The sequence below is a fragment of the Mirounga leonina genome, unplaced genomic scaffold, assembly GCF_011800145.1.
Source record: "Mirounga leonina isolate KUSES-001 unplaced genomic scaffold, KU_Mleo_1.0 Mir_418, whole genome shotgun sequence".
Lineage (NCBI taxonomy): Eukaryota > Metazoa > Chordata > Mammalia > Carnivora > Phocidae > Mirounga > Mirounga leonina.
In genome coordinates, this window is record NW_023270739.1 from 21,490,814 (window position 1) to 21,502,705 (window position 11,892).

The following is an 11,892-nucleotide window of genomic DNA, read 5'->3' on the forward strand; positions in this document are numbered from 1 at the left end:
TTTCTTTCTTTCTTTCTTTCTTTCTTTCTTTCTTTCTTTCTTTCTTTCTTTCTTTCTCTTTTCTTTCTTTCCTCTTTCTTTTTCTTTTCTTTCTTGCTTTCCAGATTTTTATTTGAGAGAGAGAGCATGAGTAGAGGTACGGGCAGAGGGAGAGGGAGAAGCAGATTCCCTATGGAGCAGGGAGCCCGATGTGGGACTGGACCCCAGGACTCTGGGATCATGACCTGAGCCTAAGGCATACAAACGACTGAGCTACCCAGGCGCCCCCCTGGGCTTTATTTAAAAAGAACTTTGAGGGGCGCCTGGGTGGCTCGGTCAGTTGACCATCTGCCTTTGGCTCAGGTCATGAACTCAGGGTCCTGGGATCGAGCCCTGCATCGGGCTCCCTGCTCAGGGTAGAGTCTGCTTCTGCCTTCCCTGCTCTCATGCTGTCTCCCTCGGGCTCTCTCTCCCTCTTTCTCTCAAACGAATACATAAAGTCTTTAAAAAAAAAAAAAAAAAAGAACTTTGAAAGTTAAGTATGTTCTGTAACTTCAACATTGCATTTATGGAAAAGCAGGTACATTTTTATGAAATTTAATCTCTAGTATTTTTTCATCTTTGCAGTTATGATATGACGCTGACAAATGCTTGCATTGCCTTAAGTCAACGGTGGATGACTGTGAGTACTAACGTGTGATTTTGACTCCTTTTTGAATTGTACAAATATGTCTCTACTCAGGAAGGAGGTGGCAGGGACGGGAGCGGGAGGGTACTTTACTCACAAACTCACGTATCTGGAAAGGTCATTCATAAGCCAAGTTTGTCCGAAGTGGTGGCATACCAGCCCTCAATGTGTAAAGTTAAGTTTGGCTGGGGGAGCAAATAGATATTGGTGGTGTTAGTTCTCATTTTCTTGCTTCTTTTCAAGTCTTAAAAAAGGTATGCAGAAATACTTGCGTTTTCTCTTGCTTCTTTTCCTCATCAGTCATTTGTAAGACACTGCTTCACATATAGCCCTTACCCGCACCAGGTCAATCTCAAATGATGTTAGGTGAGCGCTGGTGCAACTGTTAGGGAAGAACGGAGGCCCTTCTGCTCTGTCGGTTGGTGTTAGTTGTTGACATCTGTGGAACCTCCTAAAGAAGAGCTTCTTTGTGTATATCCTGAAATATAGCCCTTAGAGAAACCAGAATGCAGATGTGCCCTGGGTAATGCTTTCATGAAAAATAACAGAAAATGTAGGAATAATCCTTGTAGGGGAAGAAAAGTAATTTTCCCTCTACCCTCTGAGTTCTCAGCTGAGACCTCTGTAATAAAAGGCAGATTACCAGGAGAAAAACAAATGTATTAATGTGTCTATCTCATGCATACAGGGGAGAGGCCCGCGGAAAAATGAGTAACTCAGAGGTGGCCCAGAATTCAAGATTAAATACCATTTCAGTAGGGAAAGAGAAGGCCTTTTAGGGGAAAATAAAGGATTTTTAGGAAAGATAAATGGGCCCTTAGAAGAATAGATAGGAGGTATGATAGTGTGGGACAAAGTTCGTCTGGGTGTGATGTCAGGTTTTTTTTTTTCCTTTCCCGTGATCAGAGTCAATCTTGCCTGACTGATGAAACTCCCAGGGGAGGGGATCTAGGACAATTGGGTTCCGTTTGGAAGATCTGTCTTTAGGCAGATGAGTGCAGTTCAGAGAAAACCTCTCCTTGCCTTTCCTGTTTTTCAAGAGCCTGCAGCTAAAATAATCAGTACACTAAAGAGGCATATTTGGGGGTAGCCTATTTTGCTATCCTTCATCCTGTTCTCTGCAACAAATTTAGATGTTGCCTTTTGACACTTGTTTCTAAAGTTTAGTGATAAATAACAGTAAGTGATGAGCAGCATGAAAAAGACACAGATGAAGTAACGAGAGGTCACCAGAAAGAACCAATACTTCCTCCTGGGGGGGTGGGGGAGTGCATTGAGGTTGAGTCAGCTAACTGAAAAAAATTGGTTAAAATTGGTTAAAGCAGGGTGTCATAAAAATTGATCATAAGGAAGACACTTTATTTTAATTGAAAACATAAATTACTCAAACTTTGACTATGGGGCCAAAGCTGTATGTCAGCTGCATAAACTAAATTCTTAATGAACCTATAACTTCTAATTTTAGTTTCCTTAAAGTGGAAATAGAATTTAAATACACTTGCAAAGCAATGTGTATCCCTTCTAGATTTTTCTGTTGTTATTCCCATCTTTTTACAAGCACCTTGTCTACAGATTCGGTAGCAACATTCTTTTGTACAGCAGTTTTTAAGTTAAAGTTGACTTAGATTTTTCAGAGCAATAAACTTAATATTTATAGAAATTTCTTTTTCTTGGCACTCCGCTTTGATCAGTTTACCTATTATTCAAGGAGATTTCCTGATTACAACTACAACTGACATTAACACATTTGGAGACAATTCTAGCTGATGTGGTTAACACATAAATCAACAGAGGGGAGGAGAAGAACACAGGTACTCGGGGTGGCCCACCCACTCTGAGCATAGGGTGTGCCCTGGACATGAGTCCATTCATTTTACATAACGAGAGGGTGGAGAGTATCAGTTAATCTAATGAGTGGTTTTAGTGGAGCTCATTTTAAGGAAGCTTTTACTATATTTGTATTTTTTTACTGCACTGTTTGCATCTGTTTCTTTCACCAGGCCATAAGCTCCTTGAGAGCAGAAATTGTTTTTATTCACCTCTATATGGCCAGGGCCATCCACATTTATCCACTGGTGGATAAATACATGGATTAGTAGAGGGAAAACAAAGTTGGAAAGATAAATTAGTTCCCTATTACGGAGGCTCTTGATTGTCAAGCAAAGGACTGTAACCCATAATCTGTAAACAGCAGCGGATCCCTGAAGGTTTTTGAATTGCAAACGAAATGACTCGAGCTGTTTATTGGGACCGTTAGTCAAGCTGTGTAATATATAGGCTCAGCTGAGATGAGAAAGTTAGAGTCAGTAAGAAGGCCAGCTAGCGGTTCAGATGAGATAGTAGCTCAGATCGGAAGGCTTGAGGGGTTTGAACTAGAACAGTGCAGGAAGAAATAAAAGAGTTTAAAGATTTTTGAGGTTTAATTTTAAATAGCTAGTTGAGACCTTGAAAACCGATCAAATCTTCTTCTCCACAGAAGAAGAAAGAGGCATAGAAAGCTCCAGGTTTTGAGGGAACCCTCTGACAGCCAGGAGAAGGAAGAAAAACAAATCAGGAGTAAGTCAAATCAGGAAAATGGAACCAGAAACCCCAGGGAAAAGACACCATCCTTTAAAATAAAATACAGACAGCTTTCTGAAGATTCTCATAATATCATTACAAAGTTAGACTATTACTAACTCTTTAGGTCTAGGTCAGGATCTTTTTGAGGGGGTAGAAAATATCTAGGCAGCTCCCCACCCCCAGGCTAGCTGTGTATGTCTGCACATCTGCTGTCAGTACTTGGCTTGGACTGGGGGGCTTCCTGTGTTCTGGTCCCATAATGACAGGGACCAGAGGTCTTAAGTTATGGTTAGAAGAGGGGTTTCGTTATGTACACCAAATCATTTAGAAAGGCTTGATCCTGTCTATGCAGAGAGGGAAATCCGGTAATACCTCTTGCCACAGATCATGCTTCAGCTCTTCTACCCGTGTCTTGAATCGATGTTTTGTGTAGTTCACAGACGTGTCATGGAGAAAAGCCTAAGAGAGAACCAAGGGAAACAGGATCTTTTAACAACAGTGTGATGTATTAGGACCTCTGTTTTCATTTGAAAAATGTATTGCAGCCCACCTGGTAAAACTGCTTCTGCTCCTGATTTCTGCTTAGATATTCCTTTAGGCTCAGCAGCCAAGGTGGACGATTATAAATAGCTCAGTATTAACAGGAACGGGCAGTGTTGGGGACAGACTGAGGACTCGTAGTCTATGGAACCACTAGTGATTACAAGGAGTCCTCTCATTGCCTCATTTGATTGCTCAGTTGTTTTTCTTCAATATTAAATAAAAGCAGATGAAAAAAATGCACATCACCTGTTTGAAGGTGTAAAAATCAACTGTAAAACAAATGCCCATGTAGCCACCGCTAACCTAAGAAATAAAACCTCACTGGTACCGTTGGAACACCCCTCCCCGCCTCATGCTCCTCACTACCCACCTTGCCTTCCCATCAGGGTAACCATCACCTTGACCTTTGGCTTATTGTTCCATTGCTTTTCATGTTTGTACCACTTATGATATATCCTTAGTAGACAGTTTAAATCTGTGTGTTTCTGAGCAGAGAATGAGATCTGTAAGTTTTGATACTAAGGTATGGTTTCACAGTGAGATAGGAAAGGGAGGAAGGTGTAAAATAATGTTTCTTTACAAGGTTATATATTTATACATTAAATTTTCTGGAAGGATATACAAGGAGCTATTAATACTGGTTACTAAGGAATAGGACTTGGAGACAGGGAGCAAAAACAAAGGAATTTTTCATTTGGCCCCATTTGATTTTTTTTAAACATTGCATATATTTCTTTTCAACTTAAGAGAAACCCTAGTTTATGTAGAAGCCAGGAGGGAGGTTCCTCAAAAAGTTAAAAATAGAAATACCCTATGATCCAGTAATCACACTGCTGGGTATTTACCCCAAAAATACAAAAACACTAATTCAAAGGGATACATGCACCCTATGTTTACACCAGCATTATTTACAGTAGCCAAACTATGGAAGCAGCCCAAGTGTCCATTGATAGATGAATGGATAAGGAATATCTCTAATGGTATATATCTATAATGGAATATTGTCAGCCATAAAAAAGAATGATATCTTGTCATTTGAAAGGACATGGAAGGAGCTAGAGAATAATGCTAAGTGAAATAAGTCAGTCAGAGAAAGACAAATACCATATGATCTCACTCATGTGGAATACAAGAAACAAAACAAATGAGCAAAGGAAAAAAGAGTGAGAGAAAGCAAGACAAATCAAGAAACAGATTCTTAACTATAGAGAACAAACTGATGGTTACGGGGGGGTGGTTAAGGGGATGGGTGAAACAGGTGATGGGGATTAAGAAGTGTACTTGTCACAATGAGCATCGGGTGTTGTATGGAAGTGTTGAGTCATTATATTGTACACCTGAAACTAATATAACTATGTTAACCATACTGGAATTAAAATAAAAAAAATAATTAAAAAAAAAAGAAACCCTAGTTTGAAAGAATTTAAAGCTAGTTTTAAAGATTTAAAAATGCTTACTTTGATAGGCTTTATTTAATATTTCTTAATCATATCCTCAAAGATTTTTGGCAGTGAATCCTAAATAGAAAAGTACAGACAGACTTTTCTTTTTCTTAGATGATTTCCAAAATTAAGTGGGAAAAACAGAACGTGTGGGGTTGGAGGGAAACATCAGTTCGTGGTCTTATCAGTTAATTAGTGATATTTAAGAGAATATGCAATTTGATCCTTTACCCAAATTTTTAAATAGGCCTATTAATTAGTTGATATGCTTTTATAATGTTTACTTTGAAAATCCGTATATCTTGAATGGTACAAAGGATGTCAAAAGTTTCTTCCACTTTTACTATTAATAATCTAACTTTTTTTTTTTTTTAAGATTTTATTTATTTATTTGACAGAGAGAGAGACAGCGAGAGAGGGAACACAAGCAGGGGGAGTGGGAGAGGGAGAAGCAGGCTTCCTACAGACCAGGGAGCCTGATGTGGGGCTCGATCCCAGGACTCTGGGATCATGACCTGAGCCAAAGGCAGCCGCTTAACGACTGAGCCACCCAGGCACCCCAATAGTCTAATTTTTCTTAAGTAATACAGATTTTAGAAGTCATGTCAGCTCTTTAAGTTATAGTAACATCATCTCAAAACTATTAAAGTAGCTAAGGCTTAAATACATTTTTCACCATCATATGCATTCTTGTATATCTGTCTTTTTCTTAATCTTTACTTTTATGTCAGATAGACCAATAAATATTTTTAAATCGTACATGAATGGAAATAACCAGGTAACATTTATTTTAGGCCAAAGAAGATGATTTAAATTCATTTACCTCAGCAGACCTGAAGGATCTCTCTTCTCATCAGTTGAACGAATTTTTAGCACAGATGCTCCAGAGAGTAAGTACTAGCTCAAAACATGAGAAATTACAATGGACATAACAAAAGCGCAGCATTTATGTCAAGCCCAACTTGGAAAAAAAATGTTAATGTGAAAACTAATGGAAAAAAATAACATAAAATTCATTCATTTGTTGAATGCTTATTATGTTTAGTGTTGTTGTGAACATGAAAATATGCAAGAAAGAAATATAGCACGTCCTCAAAAAGCTTATAATCAATCTAGTAGGAAAGGTCACACGTACAAAATTTGGCAATAAGAGGAGGCCTGTTTTAGGTATCATTTGAGAAAAGCTTAATCAGTGAAGAAGAACTCCCTTCCAACAGGCATTGTCAAGGAAAGGTTTTGTGGGAGTGGGCATTGCTTTGCCCAGAGCAGTGTTAGCAGAGGTGGAAATTCAGGTCCCAAGCCTCGGTGTTGCAGAAGTTAATGAAGATAATTCTAGAACGGCTAGTGGCATCAGATGTGATGAATCTTGAATGCTAAGCTAAGAGTCTTAGGTTTTGTTTTAGTAGATAGGAAAGGAGCTAACGTGTTTAACAGGAAAGTCATTTGAGGAAAGGGTGGGTTATCCTACAAGTCCGCCAGTGGATCAACATGAGGAACATGGGTGAAGAAATTCGTTGGGGGACTTTTGGAGGACATGCAGAGGAAGCTAGTAGGAAAGGAGGAAACAGACCAGATGAGCAGGGGTGAAGGATGAAAGCATGGGGTTTGTGACTGACTGGATTTGGCGGTTAACAGGAAGGAGTCCAAGCAGATTTTAAGGTCTCAAACCCAAGTAATTAAAAAACATGTGAAATGGCAAGTAGAGACTGCATTTTGAGAGGGAGGGAAGGATGGGTCTTTACTGTTACACTGAAAGGCGCTCTTGGGTCTGAGGACCTTGAGAGGGATAGAGAAGACTGGACAGAGTTTCCTATGGAATCAACACAAAAGGACGACTAGGATTTAAGGCAACAGGGGCTTTGCAAGAATCCATTTTTAGGGAATCAAGTCACCGAGGTTTCGTAAATGTCTGCAGCGCCTGACGGGATGTCTCTGGAATAGGCATGGCAAAAATTAGTGAAAGCTGGGGGTCTGGGAGGTGACCTTAACCGGTGGACCTACCAAGGCGGACTTGGAAGCTAGCCGAGACCAAAGGATTTGGAAAGGGTCTGGCGCTCAGAGCAGAGATGCTTCCCCGAGCGTGGGGTGAGTGTTGTAAGAGGAATCGTTCTGGGAGAGGACAGTAGCCACCCGCCTGGCAGCACCTCAGCCTCCCTGCTTGTCCAGACTGAACTGCTCTTCTTTCCTCACCAGATTTGCTCCCCCTTTTAGCATGGCTGAAGATGGGCACGGGAGGTCTGTGAACCCCCTGAAATTGTATACAGACGTTTGTGTTTATACAGTAAATCTCTCTCTTTTTCGTGAGGAAAGGGTCCATATTACTCATCAGGTTTTCAAAGGGATCTGTAATATAAAAGTTTAAAAACTGCTATTTTGTAGGGATAGAGATCATTTAAAAGGGATTTCAGAGGAAATAAGCGAAGATAAAGCTGAGGGTAATCAGTGAGAAAACAATTAAGGGACTGTGGTTTAACATGGAGAATGGAATAAATTTAAGATCTATAAGGTATAAGGAAGAACTTGAAAGACTCTGGAAAGGGTTAGAAAGTTAGTGTTCATATATACCAAAAAGTCTGAGGAGAGTAATTCTCATTTAATTCTCTATGTACCTCACCAATTAAATTATCCCTTTGCTCCCAGTAGAACATCCTTATCCAGAATAAGTTTGCACAAAATTTATTGTAGTGTGCATTTGTTTCTTTTCTTTTTATCTAACATTTCTATATTATAAAATATTTAGGATTTTAATCTGGCTAAGAATTTCTCTCCAGCTCCTTTCTTCCAAGGAATCCTGTTGAAATGATACATCGTACTTCTTTATTTTGCTCTTAGGCACCTCTTCCATTGGGGCACATAAAGCGAATGCAAGAGGTGTACAACTTGAATGCCATTAACAATTCTGAAATACGATTCAGGTACATCATTTTAACTTGTCTCTGTGGAAGAAAGTAGAAACTAGTTTAAAAGGTGGAGAAAGGGAAAGCAGAGTCTGAGACATACAGGAGTTTTAAGAAATCCTTGTGAAATTTACTGCACTTGAGTAAATAATTATAGTGGTCTTTGAGGAATAGTTGCAATACTGTAAGATGATAGTATTAATCTTTTTATTAGAATTTGTTCTAAGCTTCTCTTACCTTACCAAAAAAAAAAAAAGAATTAGGAATCCCGTGGTAAATAGGCATTCTTCTGCAACTAGCCAAGTGGACTCTGATATGGGAATAGTTGGAAATCTCTAATTCTGTTATGTGGTTAATCTTTCTTAATTCTGATTCGTAGTGTGAGACATAATCTAAACCTTTTAAGACATACGGTCTTTTTCAAGAACAAACTCCTCTTCACTTCTCCAGTTACTGAATTGTATATACAAGGACTTGAGATTCTCAGAATAAAGACATACGGTGGTGTACAGCATAACTATAATGGGATTATTCATCATTACAAAAGTAATCTTCAGATATGCCTGTATATCCTGCCCCGTCCTCCTCGTTTCCTACCCCATGCCCCCTAAAAATCCACTTTCCAGATGGTTACGGCTCTGCATTCAATCGAAATGGGAGGAAGCAATTCCTTTGGCTCTAAAAATGGCGACTGAGCAAGGACGAATGAAGTTTACACGGCCCCTATTCAAGTAAGAAGCAGCTCAGACTGTGCTTTGAATTTATATCAGGAGTTGGGGGGACGCCCCCATGGGGTGGCTCAGTGGGCTAAGCTTCTGACTCTTAATTTCGGCTCAGGTCATGATCTCAGGGTCGGTAGCTTGAGCCCCACAGCCGGCTGGGCCCTCAGCATGGAATCAGCTTAGGATTCTCTCCTTCTCCCTCTGCTCCTCCCCCCTCTTAAAAAAAAAAAAAAAAAGGAATGGGGAAGAACAATCTTAGATGTTTTTCCTGTTGCTAAAATACTTTGTAAAACACCATCTAAAAATAATATTTTTAAATTTGTTAAAGAGTATAGGTATAATTTGGGAACAAGAATGAACACTTCTAAATATTTAAAATTTGAAGTAATTTCATTAGCTTTTTTAGAAACATCATATATGGATTACCTACTATGGGCCAAATCGGTTTAGACACTGGTGAGAAGGAAATAAATAGAAAACAATCTTATGTACCCAGAAAGATCTTTAAAAGCAAGTAGGAGATAACTGGGGAGTAGGCAGGGACACAAAAGAACCTGAAGTTATTTACAGGTAACAAGAAATGAGCCGGTAAAGGCAAACCTTTTTGATTCAAATGCTGCAATGAGTTGGAAGGCTAAGTTGCTTGATGTATATACTAAAGCAGTGCTTAGTAGAGGGGAAACAAGTTGTATCTTGGCTGCAAGACAGAATTTAAGAGTATCTTGGTGAAGTTATTTCGACTATGGATTTGGCAGGAATTCTGAAAACTATAGAACCATGACACAGATAGTCGTGATTAATCTTTTCACTTACTTCACAAGTATAATAAAATTATACTTGCCAAATAAAATATTACTTACCCAAATCAGTCATTATCCATCTTTGTTCCCTCACCAGGGACCTTGCTGCCTTTGACAAATCCCATCATGAAGCCGTGCGAACCTACCAGGGGCACAAAGCAAGTATGCACCCAGTGACGGCCATGCTGGTGGGGAAAGACTTAAAAGTGGATTAAGGACCTACCAAATGCTGATTTCAGACATTTCGCTTTTTTAAATGGAAGATATATAAAAAAGTTCAGCTAATACTGTAACTAAAAATGTTGTTTTCGTTCTGGCTTTTTATTGTTTTGTCAGTGATTTTCATGAATAAAGCTGAGCTACCTTCCCCCCCACTGGTGACATGTTCTTTGTTAGGTGCATTTTAACAAAGTTTAATCTTTTAATTTATAAGTGTAAAATTTTTCATTAGTTACATATTTATTTTTCCCAGCACAACCACAAGAGTGTCAGCGTAGTATTTGCCTGGTATTTTTAAGTTCTTTAATTTGAATCTGCCGCATGCCAAAAATTCAACATGATGAGCGCTCTGCTTTTTAAATAACATGAGCACTCAGTTGGATTTGCTCACCCAGCCACACAGTGGGCATAGTATAAACGCACTTTTCCAAAATGTATAAACTCTCCGGGAAGCACTCTGCTCCCCACCCCCAGATCCACCTGCTGCTCCACTGGACTTGTCCTGCCCTCCTGTCCATCAGGGTCCGATGACTGCCCCAAACCCCAGTACTTCCCATCAGTCCCTCAGATATTCTCCTGTCTAAGCTGATTCATCTCCTTAATGGTCACCAAACATCCTTCACCCACGTAGAGCATGCAGCACATAGGGGCAATAATATAATGATAATACCCAGTATACACACATATAATACATACTGCAAGTAATAGAATGACTTGAAAGAAATGAGAGAGTAACAAATCATCCCATGAGTACACTGTAGTACCCAAGGGCACCTCTGCACACAGTCTGGGAACCGCAGTCATATTAGTTAGGATTCTTTGACTGTAAGTGACAAAACCCAAATGATTAAAAGTCAGAAAAGGAAAGGGAGGATTATTTGAAGGATACAGGGTAGGGGGAGGTTGTAAGAACCTACGGACAGACGGGAAAGGACTGACACCTGGAACTGTCAAGGGAGCAATACTCTTTCTTGTCTCTCATTTCTGCTTCTCTCCAGCTTTGCTGTTGTTGTAAATAGTTCTTATCACATGGGAAGACTGTCTCAATTCCAGATTCCCAGAGGGGAGACGGACTCAGCTTGAGTCCACCCCTGGCCAAATAAACTTTAGCAAGAGGAATGGTGTCTTAGAGTATAAATGTGGGTGAGGGTGTCATTAAATACACAAAAAGAGTGCTAGCCTTAGCTAGAAGTCTTAAAATAGGCGCAAACACCCCAGAAGCGGGGCAGGTATCAAAGAAACAGAGATTCCTGTCCATCCCCGTAATCCCGAGCTGCTCGCTTGCTTACTGTCCTTAGCAGTTCTCTCCTGGACACATCTACACCGAAATGATTCTGTTTCTCAAGGCTCTGCTGTCACTTGTCTTCCACGGCAGGAAGACCACAGGCGAGAGTTCAGCTCACATCCCTGGTATATAATCAGGTTCTACGTGATTAAACTTCAGCAAATCCACAGACTCAAATGATGCTTTTGAAGGCTTTCCCTGCCCCGTAAGCTCTCCCCGCACTCTGGGCTAATGTCACATTCCAGTGATCACTGATGAGTGAGCCTGGAAGTGAACTGGGGCAAGGGCCCCCGGAAGGGTGGCGATGAAGGATGCTCTGATGCAGGTAGAGGGCAGTAGACACACACATCACAGGTTTGCCTGGGGCCAGCTCAATGGAGGCCACATTTACACACTTCAGCTACTAAGGGTGTGATGGATGTCTTTGTGCCAGGCTGGGATATACATATAATTTCTGGGTGAACAAAGATAAGTAATTTCTATATATGGCTAAAGAAGAAATATGCTAAAGCAACCTGGGGAAGGGCTACTTAACCCAACCAAAGGGTTTAGGGAATGCTTACTGGGGAAGAGAAGGCCCACACTGAGGCTTACGAGATAAGAAATACCTAGCTAAGCAAAGGAAGTTGGAAGAGTGTTCCAGATGGATAAAGAGTAACAGAGGTAAAGGCATAGACTTATGGGATCTTTGGATCATCAATTTGGACAGTGAAAATAGCTGTCTCTGCTCCACAATGCCTAGGGCATGAACTTGA

The 11,892-nt window shown here is 40.2% G+C and overlaps 1 protein-coding gene and 1 long non-coding RNA gene across 9 annotated transcripts in view; one reads left to right on the plus strand and one right to left on the minus strand.

Annotated features, from left to right (window-relative positions):
- The window catches only part of LTA4H (leukotriene A4 hydrolase), a 33,301-nt gene extending 23,294 nt beyond the window's left edge, over positions 1-10,007 (plus strand). For 2 of the 3 annotated variants that reach the window (XM_034987806.1, XM_034987807.1), the window contains 5 exons: positions 607-661; positions 6,009-6,104; positions 8,047-8,129; positions 8,738-8,842; positions 9,731-10,007. In XM_034987806.1, the coding sequence (XP_034843697.1) occupies positions 607-661; positions 6,009-6,104; positions 8,047-8,129; positions 8,738-8,842; positions 9,731-9,848 (457 nt within the window). In that variant the 3' untranslated portion in view covers positions 9,849-10,007. The remainder of the gene's footprint in view (positions 1-606; positions 662-6,008; positions 6,105-8,046; positions 8,130-8,737; positions 8,843-9,730) is intronic. The other variant, XM_034987808.1, reaches the window with a different exon arrangement.
- Positions 1-11,892, minus strand: part of LOC117998865 — a 29,634-nt gene that overhangs the window by 14,581 nt on the left and 3,161 nt on the right. For 4 of the 6 annotated variants that reach the window (XR_004676110.1, XR_004676109.1, XR_004676107.1 and 1 more), the window contains 3 exons: positions 9,694-9,775; positions 3,780-4,018; positions 2,228-3,688 (listed from right to left, as the gene is read on the minus strand). This is a non-coding gene — a long non-coding RNA (uncharacterized LOC117998865). Of the gene's footprint in view, positions 1-2,227; positions 3,689-3,779; positions 4,019-9,693; positions 9,776-11,892 lie in introns of those variants that run through there. The other 2 variants (XR_004676111.1, XR_004676108.1) reach the window with 2 other exon arrangements.